We start from the raw sequence: 19,428 nt of genomic DNA on the forward strand, positions 1-19,428 counted from the left end.
TAGCAAAATTTGGCGGTGTATAACTTTCCTAGTATAATTGAAAACAATGAACAGATGGACTGCCCGTTTTGTGGCCAAGGAGTGATGGATGCGGAATAGGCTGCTGGTAACTGGCCCCGAATCACGACAGTAAATGTAGGCATCCGATGTCAACGCGCGAGGCAGCTGTTTGCATGCGTAAGTGATTGATGGTAGCCCAGTAGTGTTATTCACGGTTCACATTGTGACTGTTCAGTAGGCGTTTATCATTAAGAGAAAGCACTTCTGTAACGTGTGTGCAATACTAGGCAGGTGCTTGGAGATCGTTTTCTTGGAGTATAGAAAAGAACGGGGGAAAAAAAAGAAGAAAGATTTAGTTGCAGAGTTATGGCCGCTTGCATGATGACAATGTATATAGGCTGTTGGCAGGCAGATTGTTACACGGATGTGGATAGAAAGAGCTGCATAGAAAAGGTAGACCAATCGAGGTCTCTATGCGGGCGGAAGAAAGGATGCAAATAAGCCACCCTGGATACTGGCATACATAACCATGAATACAACAATCCGTGAGGCGAGCTTTTGAGACCTGTCGCTACTCAGGCTACCTGCCAGCCACCAATACCATATGGGATAGCCAGATGACAGCCGACTGATAATCTGCACGTGGAAGTTGGTAATGGCCAAGGTCGCAATCAACGTTTGGATCATGGCCAATGTAATCACAAACGCGCGAAACGTCTCCGATGGCACCGGCACAGTTCTACCAAGGCCATGGGTTAGGTTAAAACTAAAATCGAGCCCCGACTTGAGCAGAATTGCGAGCATGGGGCTGGCCAGCAGGAAGAGTGGCAGCTGGTTTGGGGTCCAATACTTCAAAAACCCATTATTCCTAAAGAACTAGTGTAAGCCATGGAAACTCCGGACGCGTCTGTGGTTGTACAAGTACAAGCAGCATCATCATCTTACCAGTAGTGTGCCTGTACAAAGGTAAAGATACTGGGTACCAGACGCTGGCACCACGGCCTTGGCTCGGCGTCAATGGAGCCAACATTGCAGTACCTGTACCACGCCACCGTCTGCGGAACCGCACTCCCCGCCGCGATGAAGAGGCCACCAATGATTAAAGAAGCCAGAAGCGTCAGTCTGGAGACGCTCGGGTGGCGGAAAAAGTCGAGCAGAGATTGGACCGCTTGCACCGCGAACAGGAGACCGCTGACCAGGCCGTTGCTCCTAAAGGCAGTGGACAGTCCAAAGGAGACTCCGGCGCCAAGAAAGGCCAGCATCCGTTTCCAAGTCGCAGTGCTGGGCCGCAGACCCATTGCAAAAAGCAAGTTGCCGGCGAAGGACAAGCAGGCAAACGGGCTCTCCGCGTACGGGGCAGAGAGGAAGAGGCCGGCGGGCGAGAGAACGTGCAAGACGGCCGCCACGTAGGCCAGTCTTTTGCTGTTGAAAAGGACGAGAGTGAGCCGGTGGAGAGCCAGCACGGCGGCAAGATGCGCCAAGTTTGCGAAAAGGATGGCCACGACCGGCTCGAGGGCGCCATCGCCAACCAGGTGCAGCCCCCTGAGCGGCCTGAGGATGCCATCGACGGCAACGGGCAGCGCCGCCCCAAACGCCCATTGCTGCTCGTACGTGTAACCTTCATGCGCAGCCTGCATGAAGTACAGCGCATCCCATCGCGTCAGTTTGGTTGCCAGGGCTGATGCGTTGACGCCAGCGCCGTACAGGTGCTCGAAGAAGAGCGACGTTGACGTGTCATAGTCGTGGCTGATGGAGGTTCCGAGGGCGATGGAGAGCAAGAAGGCCTTCCAAGCGGTAAAGACGGTAAATAAAGAGTAAGTGGGCGAGGTTTTATGAGATATAAGGCCCATCTTTGCTGTCGTTGAGGGATGGGCGCTGGATGATGGTGGCTTTTTGGCTTTGATGCTTTAGACTATTTGCTTGAGTGGATTCACATCGACTGGGTGCGTGCAGCTCAGTTTGCTTTGGGTGGTCCCGGAATTGGCATCAGCAGAGCATTTTTGAAGAAAATTGAATCAGGGTAGAGAGAGTGCAGACAAGTTGTAGGTCTGGCATGAAGTGGATGAGGCAGGCATTGAAGGTGAATCGCATGTTGATTCTGAATACGTGAGTGCAGTTGGAGTTTACTGGTCTATGGGCGGCTTAGCGAATATTTAGTACCAGTTGAATGGCTGGGAGCTGTAATCGTGTAACTCTAGTGTTCTTGAGCGGAGATTTCGCCGGGCTGGGCTTTGAAGGTACTTTTACCCCCAGTAAGACTGTTAGACGGGTACATTATTTCTGGTAGCTTCAACACCTCATACCAGCACCAAGATTCTAGATGGGCGCGCAGCATCACATAAAATCACCCTGGCACTAGAAACAGTACATGTAGACTTGTAAAATTTGATCTTGTAGATAAGGGTGCATATAATTTGTATGTTTTATGCGCATCATCCGCTGGCTATTTACTCATCTATGGTGAATTCCTGCCCTGCATGGCCCATCTGCTCTAGGTATAAATGCGAGCTTGCATCTCTAGGGGAGTAGATAAATAAGGTATTAGTACAAGATATTTCTTCTCATTTCGTCGTCATTTCTTCCCTCATCCTCTTAATATTTTTCGCCAGTCAGGATAGGTAGGGCCTCATCAGTCGTCCACCAACTCACTCCCTTCTCACCGGGATATGAGTATCGGTCCATGCTTTCCGGCTTCATCTCGACGCTGTATCCAGCTTCAGTCGGCGTCTGGTAATATCCATCCTTGATGACGGAGGGATGCAAGAAGTGCTCGTGGAGGTGGTCAACAAACTCTAAGACGGAGAGCTTGCCGCTGACGACTACGTAGTCGATTGTGCTCAAGTGCTGAGTATATTCGGGAAGGCCAACACCGCCAGAGTGAGGTACAATGGGCACCTTGAACTTCTTGGCCATGAGCATAACAGCCAGAGCCTCATTCACACCGCCCAGGCGGCAGGCATCGATCTGGCAGATGTCAATGGCGCCGGTCATGAGCAGCTGCTTGAACATGACCCGGTTCTGGCACATTTCACCCGTGGCGACGCCAATGCCGTACGGCTTGAGAGCTTCCCGAACGGCCTTGTGGCCCATGACGTCGTCTGGAGAGGTTGGCTCTTCGATGAACCAGGGCTTGAACTCGCTGAGCTCCTTCATGTACTCGATTGCCTCGGGGACGGACCAGACCTGGTTGGCATCGACCATGAGGACGTTGCCCTTGTCGAAGCCGAGGATTTCTCGTGCGATTCTCAGGCGCCTCTTGTCCTCCTCGACGTTTCCGCCAACCTTGACCTTGAAGTGCCTGTATCCCTCGGCAAGGGTGTCTCTCAGAAGCTGCTTCATCTTCTCTTCTCCGTATCCCAGCCATCCCGCACTTGTTGTGTAAGCAGGCACAGCTCGGTTCTGGAGCGCCTCTTCAATGCGCTTGGCCTTGCCGGGCTCCTGCTCGCGCAGCATCTCGATGGCTTCCTCGGGGGTGATGGCGTCGGTGATGTAGCGGAAATCAATGCATCGGACGTATTCCTCTGGCGTCATGTCGGCGACGATGCGCCAGACGGGCTTGTTGAGCGTCTTTGCCCACAGATCCCAGACTGCGTTGACGACGGCGCCGAGCGCAAGGTGGATGACGCCCTTTTCGGGGCCAATCCACCGCAGCTGGCTGTCGTTGACGAGATACCGCCATGTCTTTCCCCAGTCGGCCACGAGTGATGAGAGTGTCTTGCCCTTGAGGCGATCGGCAACGTGGAGGATAGCGGCGCAGACGATGTCGTTTCCGCGGCCAATGGTGAATGTCTAATCATCAAACAGGCAGGCTATTAGCGATCGCAGAGCGCATGGATGACGGGAGCTAAACTGCTTAAAGAAGCACTCACCATGCCATGGCCGCTGTATTTTGAATCAGTCTCGAGAATGCAGTACGCCGCTGAGTAGTCTCCCGCAGCATTCATTGCATCCGAGCCTGTCTTGTCGAGCGATGTTGGGAATCGCACATCGCGACTCTTGAAGCCGGTGATGGTAACTTCCGACATTTTGGGGTATATGATGTGTGCTTGGAAGTAATAGCTGGAGAAGAGATTGTAGAGTTTGTCAAAGGTATGATGAATGGCCTCACCCACGTCGCGATCGCCAAAGGGTATTTATTGCTCTACTTGCTGCTCTACTACAAAGCCGATTTCGCTGACGCTGACCCTTTAAGGATTCAAATAGTGCCTCTATTAACGAGTCCCCCACGAGTAGCATCATCGTGGATATACGCGACGGAGAATACGTGGCCGCAAATGGTTTACCGTACGCCTCGCCGGCTCTTTATGCCCGATTATTGGTGGAATTCAAACAACCGAACGTCTTCTTCAGCGGTTTTCAACGGGCCATGCACCTCGCTGCAATCTAGACCGAGAGGCAATTGGCTGAGGAGTGGAACCGCGCAAAGCAAATCGTGGAAAAAGACTGGAACTCATGACATAGTTCCTGAGGGGCTGAGTTTTGGGGTAATTTGATTCGCGCGCGTCTGGTTGAATGAGAGTCCTCGTCACGCAACTGACCTCGATATGGATTTAATTTTTTGCTTGCAATGGTTGAGCTAGTTATCTCAGCAGTTGATTGATCACTCAATTTAGTCAATAGAAGTAATCATCTGAGTCCACTCGTTGGCAAAATATTGCTACGAAGCATAGGTACATATACCGCACATATCACGGTATACAGCCTCAATATCTGATATGGAGGGGTTCGGCATTCTATCGGAGAAGCCCCTCATCCCCGCCCCCGCATCGCGATGGCGCTTTTCGTGGTTTGCTCGGCATAAAAGCCCGAGAGCCTTTGCTAAACACGATGATTGCTTGTGTATGTGGAAGAGGAGACATGCATACAGCTCGTGCCTGATTAATTGATGGGTGGCTTGTCATGACCAGGGGAGTAGATGCACACTATCGACTTGGAGATGAGAAAATTTTTGAGCCTCATTATTCTTTCTGCAACTTCTAATAGAACGATTTTTTTTCGTTTCTGATTGTTTCGAACCGTCGGATTTGAGTGGCTTATGGCGTTCAAACTTAGCAGAGGTTCACTCCACTGTAGCTGAAAACGGGGAAAGCGTACATGTATTTTTCCGACGGCTTTTCTGGCTGTGAACTGTTGAGGGTTGAGAACGATAGGATGCCAAGGCGGGAGCAACAGCAATAGGGACTGCATGTCAGAACATCAAACACACAACTTGGGATGAGAGCACAAAAACTATCAAAGAGCCCCGTTGTGTTATAGAGTACATGGTAAAAGCAGAAATTTTTTTTACTAGATGTTAACGCACCCCTGCCAAGCAGATCGAAAAAACATTAAAAGCAATACAAGGAGTTGTACAAGCAACAAATGCGGTAAAAATGCTAGATGTTGTAGAATATTAGCTGCAGTGAAGTATCAGGAGTGCTAGTCGTAGGTAGTAGAAGAAACAGATGTGGTAGTAATTCTAAAACAACATATGCAATAGCACCTGTAGAAAGTTATTTGGATAGTAGAATGTACGGTCCAGGTATAATGTGCGTAATTAGAAAGTCGTGTGATAATATAACATTCCCTATTTTTCATGCTTCCCAGTTAATCCCCTGTTTGCTGTTCCATCTCATATTGCCTTGTGTCTCCCTGATCACCTTGTCTTGTGCCGTGCTTACGAATGTAATTGCTAGCTTAGACCAGACGTTTACAATACATTAGAGTACTTGAAACATTACTGGATAAAATTTTCACCCCAGTCAGTAGAAGAGTATGTACAATGCCTATACTTGTACATTCTCTCATCTCTAACTCGAAACGAGACCCCTAGTGCATGCAGTACTTGGGTTGATGATTGTTGGTGAAAAGCGGTTCTCACCCATTTATCTTCAGATATTTGCAATTACAATTTCTTTCCACATACATCTATCCTTATTTCACATTCCTGTGTCTCTGGATACTATGGGCATTGCTCCACACTGCCCGACTCATTTGGAATACCTTCTGACCTCGTCGTCATCATAAGTAGAAACTCCCCGCTACTGCCCGGAGAATATATTCCATCTCCTTAGCTGAGAATACCACTGTCTTGCTCCCAAGGACTAACCATTCGTCTCCGCACGCAACCCCGCCTTATGGGTTAAGCTTCTCCCAAGCGTTGCAGTCACATGCCTTTTTGAGGAGCGCGTCTCCTCATATTCGCTGCACAGAATCCGCTTTGGCAAGCTGCGACATCCCGGTGAACATCCGTAGATGAGCTAGTGTAGCTCTGAGATGATCACTCGAAACGATTCATTAATCATCCCGTCTTGGCAAACCGATGAGGTGGCGGGACCAGATGCGAAGCCACATCACATGGCCGCTGCAAGGATTCGCAGAGAATTGAGTTGAAGCTAAAACATCTGTTCCTTGCTACTGCTGAAAAGTGGTTGGACTAATGCTACAAGCAGTAAAAGATCGTCTTTGTCTTTGCACATTGCCGTTTCACTGCGTGTACGTTGATATATATATACATGAGATTGTGAAACAAACTCGCAAACATGTCAACGTCAACGTCCACGTCAAGATAGCAAACAAGATGCCAAAATTCGCTCTGTTTCATCATAACGGGTCTTACGAGCTGTTAAACCTCTCAATTGCGGATCAACCGAGCACTCGCCTGCTTATATGGAGCAGATGGAGCAGCCAAAAAGTGGTTTGCGCCTCGGATTGCTAACGCCACCATTTGACTCAGTTAAAACTCTGTACGCCTTTGAAAACTCTTAGCATCTCGACAAAGGCACCCCCCCCCCCCCCCCACTGTGCGCACCTCACAGTCCAATAAATTGCTGAATAGGGCGATTTGACTTTATGGCTGCTTCTGAGGCGCCAATATTATCGTACCACTAAGTAGCGGACCTGAGATCTGTGCCTGTTGGCGAACATCCGGCCTTTGCCACCACCTGAAAGATCGGCTGGCTTCAGGTCAGTTCCTGGGTTTGCTAATTGGCCTGTTGGATACTGTCGATGGGTCGAAACTGGGCAACGCAGTTTCAAGAGCTGATGGGCAGTGGACCATATATGGATACAATGGCTTGGAAGGCGATAGAATTGACTGTTTCCGAGGTGTAGCGCTGTGGAGTTGTTGCCGGTACCGATCCTCCCTCACCACTTTGGATAGAGAATCTTTGAGGATAAAGGAAGGACATTATCCCCTCGTGCAAAACCTGCTCTTCCATGTTTCATTTATGATTAGTCTTTGTCTACAATAGCAGCATCAAGCACCAAATATGCGAGTTTCTTCTCTTCTAGCCTTCCTGCCTCTAGCAATGGCTGCCCCCTCAAGGCGAGCCAGCCCGGCGCCAGTATTGGTTCCCCGCGGTGCTCAGGTCTTGGAGGGCAGATACATTGTCAAGATGAAGACAGAAGCTCAGGTCTCGGCAGTTGAATCTGCTCTTTCTGGGGTCAGCGCTGGCGCATCCCACAGATATTCCCACAGCTTCTCTGGCTTTGCAGCTTCCTTGACGCCTGGGGAGCTTGAGATTCTGCAGAACGATCCTAATGTGAGTCTCCACGTTAGCATGATCCAATATGAGAGTGAAAATTAACGAGTCTCTCAGGTCGACTTCATTGAGCAAGATGCTACTGTCAGTACGAAAGCAATCGTTACTGAGGGCAGTGCCGACTGGGGCCTGTCTCGTATTTCCAACAAAAAGCCGGACACCACCAGGTATTCTTATGATTCCAGTGCCGGAGAGGGCACCTGTGCGTTTGTTATCGACACTGGAATCGACGTTCACCACCCTGAATTCGAAGGCCGAGCAAAGTTTCTGGAAAATTTTGTTGGCGATGGCTCCGACGCAGACTTGTTTGGCCATGGAACTCACGTCTCTGGAATCATTGCGGGCAAGACATTCGGAGTCGCCAAAAAGGCCAGTCTCTTCGCCGTCAAGGTCCTTGATGTCAATGGCCAGGGCAACAAGTATGTATCCTTAATTCCTCAAATCGACATGTTTCATGTGCTAACAATACCTCTTACAATAGCTCTGTTATCATTGCCGGCATGGACTACGTCGCCAAGAACGCATCCAGCCAGCACTGCCCCAAGGGCATTGTGGTCAACATGTCCCTGGGCGGCATCAAGACCGATGCCGTCAACCAAGCCGCCATCTCCATCACAAATGCCGGGCTCTTCCTTGCCGCGGCCGCCGGCAACGATGCCCTCGACGCAGCTGATTTTTCGCCTGCCTGCGTCCCTGCGGTTTGCACGGTTGGTGCCACTGATAGGAACGATACTTTTGCTCTCTACTCCAACAGAGGCTCAGCTGTCGATATCCTTGCTCCCGGCACAAACATTACTTCTTCTTGGCCTGGAAACCTCACCAAGGTCATGTCTGGTACCTCAATGGCCTCTCCGCACGTAGCAGGTCTGGGTGCCTATCTTCTCGGCCTGGGCCAGAAGATTGGCGGCCTTTGTGGTACCATTTCTTCTTCTGCTCTCAAAGGCGCCATCAAAGGCGTACCTGAGAGCACTGTCAACTTGCTTGTTCAGAACGGCGCATAGCGCGTTATCGAGAGACTATATGACGGATGCATGGGACGCTTAATGATGCTCGGTAGAGCGTTGATGAACATAACATTTTTTGCATATAACATTTGCATATAATATTTGCATATCACATATTTTATTGTATTTATATATATCTAAGGAGGAAGCGACTCTACATCACACACAGATGCTGTGTGTATATATATTTTATTTTCACACAATACAGGATATTGTAATACGAAGTTATGTATCATTCATCATACACTTGTATGCACTACAGTGCGCTCCTTTATCCCATCATTAAGCACCTACAGGGCTCGCAATTCCTACAGCCAGTTGCAGTGAGGAACAACCCAGCAGGGATACGGTCCTGTGCATATGGTGATGTTAACCGCCGTTTCCTATAGAGTAGATGGAGCATCTGGAATAACTACGCCGGAGATTATAAAAGAAACGACTGAAGTAATCACAAGACTACTATTAGCCTGCTGATCTTGAGCTGAAGTTATTGTATGCGCGGATTTTCTTCCATTCTGATTCCGCCCAGAGAAAGAGACTCCACAAACAGTAGATGGTCGATTATCAGATATAGAAGGTTCGAGGAGTTTGTAAAGATGGAAGGAGTTTGTAGAGATAAAAGGAATTTGTATTGATGGAAGGAATAACCTCTAGCCGCAATATTTAAGATGAACATCGCTTACCATTTCTCTCTTTGACTTTTTATTCCCACAACAACACAACACTACCACATTAATGGCAGTCATCTTATTATTCTTTGGCTACTAGCCACTTTGCCTCTTTTTAGGATTCCTGGTTCGCTCTGGGGGATGCCATTCTCTGGAGACTCAGCAGTCAATAGGGACCTCTTTGGATCCTTCGGAAGGTACACCTCCCGATAACTGATGATCATCGTTGTCTCCAGTTCGGCCCAAGGTCTACAGTCAAGCTGGTCAGTGCTTGCAGCAGTCGGTTTAGCTTGACACTGGCTTGCATCGTCATATGCTACTATGCCTTTTGTCTGCTAATAAAATTGGACCTAACTAACCCCATGTCTGACTGTACATTTTTGAGTCTGACTTCCTCGGGTGATGTTGCACCCAGTATCCCATAACGCACCGGTAGGCTCAGACGTAAATCATCATCGCCCGTGTCCCCCAGATCTCAATAGCCTTCGTCATATCCCTCTATGAGGCGGCTGCCCATCTTTAGACATGAGCAAGGTAAGGTTAGAGTTCAATAGAAGGGAGCGTTGGGGAGGGAATAAATATTCAGCGTAGCTGGTCAACTTTCAGGTGGGGGCAATTTTGTATGTATTTCGTCACTATTGCTTGGAAAAAGAAAGAAAAGTAAATCTGGAAGCGCATCCCCAGATATGTTGGCTCTTTTTTTTTTTTAATCCCATGAAATCTGCTTGACAGAACCTCAGATTTTCCATTTCCTATGGTCGCATGTGCTTGTTCGATTGCTGAGCCTCCTTGTATAGATAATCACCAAGGAACCATATAAAAGAGCAAAAAAAAAAAAAAAAAAAAAAAAAAAACAATACAACAGCTGGTGTTCGCTGACGGTCACCCACTCAACCGCTATTAATTTTCCCGAGAGGGACATCGGGTGTCTATAATATTGTCTTGTCTAGTTCAAGCAAAAACTTTCTCTATAAAACAGACTCCAACCAATATGCCGTCGTCACCACGCATTTCCTCGTCTCCAGTATCTTCGTTGTCTGGATCAAGATATGTAGGACACGTAATGATAACAGACGTATACTTGTCGCCCATTAGCACGAGAACGTCATATACTAAAAGAAGAAACATGTAAGCGACAAAAGCTCTTGGAGGAGGAGGGTATGGACCAGTGTACATGGAGAAATGTGTTCAAAACAATAAGCAAGAAAAATTAAGAGCCGCAAAGAAGTCAAGAGCTTGGAGTTTAAATACTCAAGAAAACTCGATGGCATAATCATGGTTTCGCACTTGAAAGTAAGAATGCTATCATCCGTGATGACTCCGTGTCGCGATTTCAGCTCTAAGAATCGACTTGGTAGTATGCTCACTGCTTGTGCAATCTTTTGGGTGGCTAGAGCTTGGCGATTCCGTGTTTGTTGCTATGGAATATCATGACATGGGAGACTTACAAAATATCTCACAAAGCTGATACCAGAGCCTGAAGCACGAACTCATACATGTCGACTGTCAAGGTCTAAGCTACACTCTGGCTTTGGCGTAGATGCTCTGTTAGTGTTACGCAGAGAAAGCACATCAAAGTTTCAATGTTGGAAGATTAGCGATTAGACCCATTGACTTATTATAGCATTACGAGACTATGATGCTCTTGAATGTAACACGGCCTTTTAATCGAATTAAAAGACGGAGAGTGCAAAGCATGTGTGCAATGGCTTGATACTTGAATGGCTGCTGTAGACGCTGTTGATCTACAGCAGGCATGTGGAAATATGCCCCACTTTAGCTGCCGTTAATTCTAGAGCTCAGCTTCCCTCCATCCTCAGAATTCACCACCGCCATCACCGGATTCAACCGTCTGGTTCACGCTCAATTGCTGTCACACTCTTGAAAACCATGGACGACGAAGATTACGGCGCAGATGATGCCTTGCTAGAGGCCATGGCGGCCGTGGATTCGGGCCCCTCGGCATCTGCTATCAAGCAGCCCACGCCCCAGATTATCAACAGACCAGCAGCCGGCAGTGGCAGTGGCAGTGGCAGCAAAAGCAGCGCCTCAGCGAATCCGATAGTGCAGCCGACACCGCAGATAATTCAGCAAAAGAACCTCGGGTCGACGATTCTCGTATCGCCCCGCCAACGAGGCAATCCGGTGCTGACGTCTATCCGGTCGATACCCTGGGAATACAGTGACATACCAGCAGACTATGTCGTCGGATTGACCACTTGTGTGCTGTTCTTGAGGTGAGGATATCTCATTGACGGCCATAGAATACTAGATCCCAGTTCATTGAATCTAACCTCGAGTGTCCTTATCTAGTCTGAAATATCATCGTCTACATCCCGAGTACATCTACACGCGCATTCGCAATCTACAAGGCAAATACAATCTGCGTATTCTTCTCACCCTTGTCGATATTCCAAACCACGAGGACTCAATTCGTGAACTATCAAAGACTTCGGTGGTCAACAACGTCACTGTTATACTGTGCTGGTCCGCAGCTGAGGCCGCTCGATATCTCGAGCTCTACAAGTCGTACGAGAACGCTAATTTCTCGGCCATTCGCGGACAGCAATCTACCAATTATGCGGACAAACTGGTGGAATTCGTTACGGTGCCTAGGAGTCTGAATAAGTCAGATGCAGTAGCCCTGGTTGCCAATTTTGGCAGCCTGAAGAATGCGATAAATGCCGAGCCTGAGCAACTGAGTATGATGGGCGGATGGGGCGGGGTGAAAGTGAAGAGATGGACCGCCGCGGTCGAGGAGCCATTCCGAGCGAAGAAAGCGGCCAAAAGAGGCTTTCAATCATCGTCGGCAGCTACTGCTGGGCGTATTTCAAGAACAGCGAGCGCGAATGATACCGGCGGTCGGTCAGAGACGGAAAACCCCATCTCTCGGGCTCCCCCAACAAAGGCAACACCACACAGCTCTTCAAACTATAATTCGCCTGCTGCAGGCACATCAGACCGTCAATCTGGGAGTGCCCAACGTCCCGCGCAGTTTCGCTTCCTCGACGAAGATAGCGATGATGACGAGGACGCATTTGAGATGATTAATCGAGAAGAAAAGCAGGCTCCTCAGCCTACAGGACCACAGCCCAGTAAGGAAAGTGGCCAGCTAAGTGAGGGCGTGGCAGCAGCACTGGCAAAGCTACGACAAAATGGGTGAAGACGTTAACTCTCTCTCACATGATATCACATGTTCCCCCACAGAATCCTACATCCACGACATGTCGGTTCGCGGCCAAGCGCCGCAGAACTGCCGAGAAAGAGGGGGGCTAGCTTTAGTAGCCGATGCGCGGCTCATCAACGCATGAAAATGCGTAACAGTAACACCTTGTACTCCGCATAACGAGACTATCTCTTTTATACCGTTCACAGCCGCGGATGGATTTAGAAGAAGGATATTCTGGGCAAAGAAAAGTCGCCAAGTACATTGCGGGATCAGTCTTGCCCTTACGTACAGACAAGACGCCCGTCGGCCATATTGAAACATGCATTGCATTGTTGAGTCTGGATTGGAGCAGCACTGTGGTAGGAAATGGTGGTGACTAACGGCAAGAGATCGCGCGCTCCAGCGATCGAGTCTTGGCTCTGGCGGCCGCATCAGGACCGTTTGACTCCGCACCTCGGAGCTTCGTCCAACCAACGTTGGGCTTCTCGGGCAAGCTTGTGCCTGGGTTGGAGAGCGGGACCCAGCCACAGCCCGGTTCCTGAAGTGCCGTCGCCAATCTGTGGAGAAGCCAGCTCTTCTGATATCATACGCCGCCTAAATACTCGGAGGTGCTCGAAGCGCTAAGCGGTAAACAGCAGGTTGAGGATGCCGGATTCACAGGCATGTCGACTTTTGCTAGGCATCGATTATACCACTAGTATCCTGTTGGCCGTGTTACCCAGCCAAGCTAGCTTCGCATCCTGGCATACTACGTTGTATACTAAGTAATTATGCATACGAGATACTCAAAAGAACTTGCAACATGCGGTGTCGTGCTTTTACAAATACAGCCTTCAATGGCTTTCGGATCAGACAGATTTTGCTTTAGAATCTTTGTATTAACGAACATGTATAGCAGTAAGCTCTGGCATTCCCGGGATCTGACTTTTCGTGGGGCTGTCCGGACTTTTGGCCTCACCACACACACCACCACCACACACGCTCTTATGCTAGATTCGGATCACAATGATACCTCAGAATAGGGTGTGATCTTCAACTTCCCCTCACGGCCCCTTGCAAGCGTACCCAGCATACCCAGCATACCTATAACAGGGCCAATCAGGCTCCACGAAGCAAAATGTCATAAGGTCCTCGAGACCCATCCGGGAACTTCATCTTGTCCAGCTTGTTGGAGTAACCAAAAGATTCCGTCATGGACAGAGGCTATATGCAAGCTGTGGTTAGTTCCTGGTGTCACCTGCCTGCTGTGGCCTTTTCCACCGGCAAGCTTCGTCCGCTCTGAGGCTACGAGACGCGCCAAGATGCACGAAGCCGGCCGTTTTGTTCAAAAAAACAGCATGCCGGAATGCCGTGCCCGCATCTCTGGGCGGCGCCATGTCTTGAAATAGAGCAAAAGCGTAATTTCGGCCTCATACTAGTAGCATAAACAATCATGGTACCTGTTTACTAGCGCCCCCCTCATTCTCTCGCTATGCAGAAAAGGGAGGATCAAGGAATCAGAAATGATTAAATTGCAGAGCTTTCCCGCCTCCCGGGCTGAAATTCCCAACCCGGGTTTCTGCTGAGCTTGGGTCTCTCCTCTCCCATCTTGCCGGCTATATTATCCAAAAGGCACGAATACAATACACTATGAGATTCATCAGTGGCTCCGTTGTTGCCCTTGGGCTCGTTGCCCCTGCGTTGGCATTTCCACGCCCGGCCGGTGTAAAGCGCGGTTCACCCAATCCTACGAGGGCGGCAGCGGTCAAAGCCGCATTCCAAACGTCATGGAACGCGTACCACCAATATGCTTTCCCCCACGATGATCTTCACCCGGTCAGCAATACTTATGATGATGAGAGGTAAGCTCTGAGCGCCCGCCAGATTTGGAGTCCGCTGTGGTGGCTAACTTTATCTTAGGAATGGATGGGGCTCATCAGCCATTGATGGCCTAGACACGGCCATTCTTATGAGAGACTCCGCCATAGTCAACACGATCCTCAAGCGTGTGCCTCAAATAGACTTTACTACTACTGCGAATGCCAATGAGGGCATCTCTGTGTTTGAGACCAACATTCGATACATTGGTGGCATGCTGGCCAGTAAGTCTCTGTTTTCCCCTCATGACATATGTATTGTTTTGTCGGAGTAGCCGTACTGATTGGATTTATTGTAGGTTATGATCTGCTGAAAGGACCATTCAAGTCTGTTGTGAAAAATCAGACGTTGGTAGACAACCTGTTGACTCAGGCTGAATCACTCGCGAACGGTCTCAAGGTTTCATTCAACACCACAAGTGGTGTGCCGGACCCAACCGTTTACTTCAACCCTACCTACAGGAACAGCGGCACTGGAAACAACAATGTTGCCGAGATTGGAACACTGGTTCTCGAGTGGACGCATCTCAGCGATCTCACTGGCAATCCTCTGTATGGTCAACTTGCCCAAAAGGGTGAATCATACCTCCTCAACCCAACAGGAAGCCCAGAGGCATGGCCGGGCCTCGTAGGCACATATGTCAGCACAAGCAATGGCCAGTTCCAGGACAGCAATGGCAGCTGGTCCGCGCTCTCGGACAGCTTCTACGAGTATCTGATCAAGATGTACCTGTACGACCCTGACACGTTTGGAGAGTACAAAGACCGCTGGGTTCTTGCTGCCGACTCGACGATTGCGCATCTTGCCTCTCACCCGACCTCGCGCAAGGACCTGACTTTCTTGTCTCAGTATTCTGGACAAACTACATCGCCACAGTCAGGGCATTGTAAGTTATTTCAACATGTGCAAAGTATCAGATCAAATGACATGACTCTAATGATTGTTGTTCCCTTTTAGTGGCTAGTTTTGCTGGTGGCAACTTCATTTTGGGAGGTATTCTATTGGGCGAGCAAAAGTACATTGACTTTGGCATCGAGCTCACCAATTCGTACTTTGATACCTACAACCAGACTGCTTCTGGCATTGGCCCCGAAGGCTTCCAATGGGTGGATAGCGCAAACAGCAGCAGCAGCCAGCCTCCCTCCTCTGACGCAGGATTCTACAACACGGCAGGATTCTGGGTGACGGCTCCGTATTACATCTTGAGGCCAGAGACCTTGGAGAGCATCTACTACTCGTACCGAATCACGGGTGATTCTAAATACCAGGATATCGCATGGGAAGCCATCAGTGCCATCCTCAGCAAATGCCGCGCCGGCAGCGCATACTCGTCTCTTAACGATGTGACTCAGGCCAATGGCGGAGGAGCGTCTGACGATATGGAAAGCTTCTGGTTTGCCGAGGTCCTCAAATACGCTTACCTGATCTTTGCTGAAGAGTCGGACGTCCAGCTGCAGAAGAGCAACAACAAGTTTGTCTTTAACACGGAGGCACACCCCTTCAGAATCCGCCAGTAAATGAGTGAGTTGGGGTATTCTATATTGGAAAATATCAAACATGAGCCGCTAGAAATAGACTATTCATGACATCAAGTAATGACCCGCACTTGAAAGTGGTAAATATGGAAAATTCCATGGTGAATGAGTTCTAGTAATACACAATAGGCCTAAGCAAGTTAGCTTGGCCGTAAGCAAAGCAACTGCCACGGTTTAACGAGCGCTCTTTCGTTCTCACAAATTAGGCTCCGAGCTACTCTTTTCTTTCCTTTATCAGTGGTTTCAAAACTCTCGGCTTTGGCCAATGTCGCAAACATCAAACACGCCTTCTTCGGGAATGCCTTTGCGCTTCAGCGCCTCTTTCAGCTTCCGCGGCGGCTCGAGCACTTCCTCCATCGTCAAGGCCCACGTTCCCCAGTGGATGCCCATGGCCTTTTGGCATTTCGTGTCCTGGAAGATTTCGACCGAGTCATACGGATTGGCGTGCATGGCCGAGAAGGCTGCGCGAGGGGCATAGGCGCCAATGGGGATCAGGCCAAGGTCAAAGGGCCCGCGGTGCTCGCCAATCTGCTTGAACTGGGGACATCTCGGGAACGAATCGTACTCGGCGGCATAGTCATCGATGTCGGCCGGGAGATGGGGAACGGCGCGGTAGCCCGTGTCGCCGCCGAACCAGACGGACTTTTCGCCGGAGCGGACGCCCCACGAGCACCACAGCGTCGTGTCCTTGTCAAAGGCCGTCCTGGCCGAGGTGTGCTGGCACGGCAGACACGATATGCGGGCCGAGATGGACTGCTTCTCGCCGCCGACGGGCACCTTGACGGTCAGCTCGGCGTCCTCCCACCAGTCCAGCTCGGTGACGTTTTTCAGGCCGCTGGAGCGGAACCACGACTCCAGGCCCAGCCCGACAAAGAACTGCACGTCCGGGTGGTGTTTCTGGATCTCCAGCACCGAGCCGTGAGACAGGTGGTCGTAGTGGCTGTGGCTGATGACCACGGCATCGACCACGGGAATGTCCTTGAGATCGCACGGCTTTGGCGTGTACCGCTTGGGCCCCATGAAGCTAAACGGCGAGCACCGGTCCTCAAACACGGGATCAAACAGCACTCGCAGCCCCGACGGGAACTCGACATAGTAACACGCATGGCCCAGCCACGTCGCCCGGATCTTGTCCGACGCATCGCGCGCAGGCAGCCACTCGGGCGTCACCACAGTCACCGTCGGCGGCGTCGTGTCCGGCATCTTGATCTCGCCCGTGATGGTCGGCCAGACGACCTTGCCGAGGATGGACAGGAAATTGGGCGGGTTGGACCATGACGGGTAGGGATTCTTGAAGCCGGAGATGGCGCCGCTCTTCTTGACGACGTGGTGCGGGTTGGCGGCGGCCTCTTCCGGGAAGTTGTCGCGGCCGGGGATTTTGGTGACGGATGTGGAGGAGAGGTGCTGAGATGAGATGGTGGACGAGGTTGATTTGCGCGTCATGGCGGCGGCGGCGGTGGCTGTTGCGGCAGCTGCTGAGACGAAGAGGAGGAGAGGGATTCGCTGCGTTTGGGGAGATTTGGTGATGTTTCTGGCTTGGATGCGGGTGTAGTAGAAGTGCCACAGCTTTGGGAAAAGCCGTTGACGGGACTGCGACATGAGGGCAGCAGACGGAGGGGGAGAAGGGGATATATGTTTACATTCAGGATGAGTTTAATTAAAATACATGATAACACTCGTAAAACCAAGGGTGCAATGAGAATAAGCTACATCTAGAGAAAGAAACGTGGACCAGTAAGGCTGAGACGGAGCAGGGGCCTGCGTACGTGTCCACGTATTTGTCCATGCTCCTGTTTATTCACCATCTATCGAGCCATAGACGACGGAGTTAATACAAGCGAATGCGAGAACCGAACGCCCCTCCCAATTCTCCTTGTCCGAGATGGCAGTGGTCTATGCAAGCGGTTTGGGCTGAAGGATTTAGGGCTTTTTTGTGCGGACTTCGGAATCCGATAAAAGCCCATTGGCGGCATTTGCCCAAACTAGGTAGAAGCTGATGACAATGCTTGTATAGTAAGTACTACTCCAAGACGTGTTCTTATAGTCGTCTTTCAAGGATAGTATAATGAGAGACTCTGTGTCAATATGTAAATCCCTTTTTTTATGATTACTGATGCTGCCTCTTGCTCTCTTGCATTTACGGCTTGCCTTCCGCATTAGGCAATTTACATCTTTTCGCTTTACTAGGCTTCCGACCCTGCGGCCCGCTTTCACCAAGGCCGTGGTTTTTAACTCCGCTTACTAACTTTGCGCTGGCGAATAAACGTGGATTGGCCGCTTTTTTGCGGAAAATGCAGATCAAGTGCTGACTGCCGCATTTAGACTATTCTTGCGCTAAACAGAGATCGGTAGATGCTTTGATGCTGTACAGGTATATGTCAGTAAATGAAAGTTATTAGACAGTAGACTATAATATCCTTCATGTACTGCAATGGCAGTAATTGATTAACAACTCCGGGTTTACGCCTTCCGCTGGGAATTTTAGCAAAGAGGACAGAGGCATCATTACAGGAACACCAATTTCATCACGGACAATCACAAGAGGCAAATTATGTAAGCTTTGTTCAAAACACAAGGTTTTACCCAAGTGAAAATGTCATTGGCGCATCAGGACCATCTATCCTGCTAAACTACTGTGCTACAATCGCATGCCCTTGACACATACTACAAGATGTGCAAAAGTACACGTGCGAAAACACAATTCCCCCCTCCCAATGCAACCGCAAGGCTCAGCAGATGCCACACTTAAATGGCAAGTCTCTCGACCTTCTGCTGGAGAGCCTTGATCTGGCCGGAAAGCTCAGACAGCTCGTTGGAGCTGATGCTGGCGGCAATGACGGCACGGCTCACACCGCAGGCACGTCCGAGCAGAGTCTTGCTGGGGACGTAGACATATGAGACGCCCTTGTCTTCGCAGATGAGGGGGATGTGGAGGATGATGGCGAGGGGCTCGGTGTCGGCAGCCAGGACGGCAAGCTCGCAGGTGCCACGGTTGATGGACTTGGTGACTGCAAATCATCAAAGTTAGCCACAATCGCAATGTAAAAAAGAGTTTGGTCAACATACCCTCGTTGGCACCCTTCTTGGCCTGACGGATGTGCATGGCCGACTGGAGGAGATCCAAAATCTCCTGGGTCAGGGCGGCATCGGCCAAGGGCCAAGCTGTAGAGAAGAAAAAGTTAACAAGCAAGATCAAGCAATGGTGCGGATAACTGTCTTCAGAGTGTCCAGAGTGTCCAGAGTCTTCAGGGTCGTCAGAGATGGCTTACCAGCTTCATTGGCGGTAGACATTTTCGAATATGGTAATAAGGGGCTCGCCCGAACAAGGCTCACGGCCGGATGTGTTTTGAGGGGCGGGTAGAAAGGTTGGTGAATGGTTGACGAGATGCGTCTTTCGAGGAAAAAAAAAAAGTTTGGCGATAGCTATGGTGAAAAGCTTATCGGACCATTGGAGCTAATCGCGGCATGGGGAAATGAATATCCGGAATCACGTGATATTATTATATAAGACAACGAATAAATTAGGTATGCAATGATCCCTGCTTTCGAGAAAAACATAGAGCCCTTTTCAACCAATTAGAATTAGTATTTACTTTTTTTGCCCCACAACTTTCTCGACGAATGAACAACGCCATACAGAGGACGTCTTATAGTGATGAAAAGAAACAGCAC

General features: G+C 49.8%; 7 protein-coding genes across 7 annotated transcripts; 3 read left to right on the forward strand and 4 right to left on the reverse strand.

Annotated features, from left to right (window-relative positions):
• Positions 1–2: 2 nt before the first annotated feature.
• TrAtP1_003852 (uncharacterized protein) lies at positions 3–2,116 on the reverse strand. Its single transcript, XM_014083543.2, has 2 exons — positions 946–2,116; positions 3–868 (listed from the first exon to the last, which is right to left on the reverse strand). The coding sequence occupies exons 1-2, from the start codon at positions 1,848–1,850 to the stop codon at positions 472–474; spliced, it is 1,302 nt and encodes a 433-aa protein (XP_013939018.2). The 5' UTR covers positions 1,851–2,116; the 3' UTR covers positions 3–471.
• A 277-nt stretch (positions 2,117–2,393) lies between these two features.
• TrAtP1_003853 (uncharacterized protein) lies at positions 2,394–4,639 on the reverse strand. The gene is made up of 2 exons (XM_014083490.2): positions 3,870–4,639; positions 2,394–3,789 (listed from the first exon to the last, which is right to left on the reverse strand). The coding sequence occupies exons 1-2, from the start codon at positions 4,023–4,025 to the stop codon at positions 2,593–2,595; spliced, it is 1,353 nt and encodes a 450-aa protein (XP_013938965.1). The 5' UTR covers positions 4,026–4,639; the 3' UTR covers positions 2,394–2,592.
• Positions 4,640–6,973: 2,334 nt separating this feature from the next.
• Positions 6,974–8,524, forward strand: TrAtP1_003854 (uncharacterized protein; the record flags this gene model as incomplete). The annotated part of the gene is made up of 3 exons (XM_014083544.2): positions 6,974–7,523; positions 7,581–7,942; positions 8,005–8,524. Exons 1-3 carry the CDS (start codon positions 7,251–7,253, stop codon positions 8,522–8,524), a joined length of 1,155 nt encoding a protein of 384 aa, XP_013939019.2. The 5' UTR covers positions 6,974–7,250.
• A 2,561-nt stretch (positions 8,525–11,085) lies between these two features.
• Positions 11,086–12,358, forward strand: TrAtP1_003855 (uncharacterized protein; the record flags this gene model as incomplete). Its single annotated transcript, XM_014083545.2, has 2 exons — positions 11,086–11,432; positions 11,509–12,358. 2 exons carry the CDS (start codon positions 11,086–11,088, stop codon positions 12,356–12,358), a joined length of 1,197 nt encoding a protein of 398 aa, XP_013939020.1.
• A 1,635-nt stretch (positions 12,359–13,993) lies between these two features.
• On the forward strand, positions 13,994–15,738 carry TrAtP1_003856 (uncharacterized protein; the record flags this gene model as incomplete). The annotated part of the gene is made up of 4 exons (XM_014083546.2): positions 13,994–14,205; positions 14,264–14,445; positions 14,520–15,107; positions 15,179–15,738. 4 exons carry the CDS (start codon positions 13,994–13,996, stop codon positions 15,736–15,738), a joined length of 1,542 nt encoding a protein of 513 aa, XP_013939021.1.
• Positions 15,739–15,999: 261 nt separating this feature from the next.
• On the reverse strand, positions 16,000–17,355 carry TrAtP1_003857 (uncharacterized protein; the record flags this gene model as incomplete). The annotated part of the gene is made up of 1 exon (XM_014083547.2): positions 16,000–17,355. The coding sequence occupies one exon, from the start codon at positions 17,353–17,355 to the stop codon at positions 16,000–16,002; it is 1,356 nt and encodes a 451-aa protein (XP_013939022.2).
• Positions 17,356–18,321: 966 nt separating this feature from the next.
• Positions 18,322–19,156, reverse strand: TrAtP1_003858 (uncharacterized protein). Its single transcript, XM_014083548.2, has 3 exons — positions 19,026–19,156; positions 18,823–18,918; positions 18,322–18,764 (listed from the first exon to the last, which is right to left on the reverse strand). The coding sequence occupies exons 1-3, from the start codon at positions 19,045–19,047 to the stop codon at positions 18,502–18,504; spliced, it is 381 nt and encodes a 126-aa protein (XP_013939023.1). The 5' UTR covers positions 19,048–19,156; the 3' UTR covers positions 18,322–18,501.
• Between the last annotated feature and the right edge of the window lie 272 nt (positions 19,157–19,428).

Source organism: Trichoderma atroviride, chromosome 2, assembly GCF_020647795.1.
Source record: "Trichoderma atroviride chromosome 2, complete sequence".
Taxonomy (NCBI): Eukaryota; Fungi; Ascomycota; class Sordariomycetes; order Hypocreales; family Hypocreaceae; genus Trichoderma; species Trichoderma atroviride.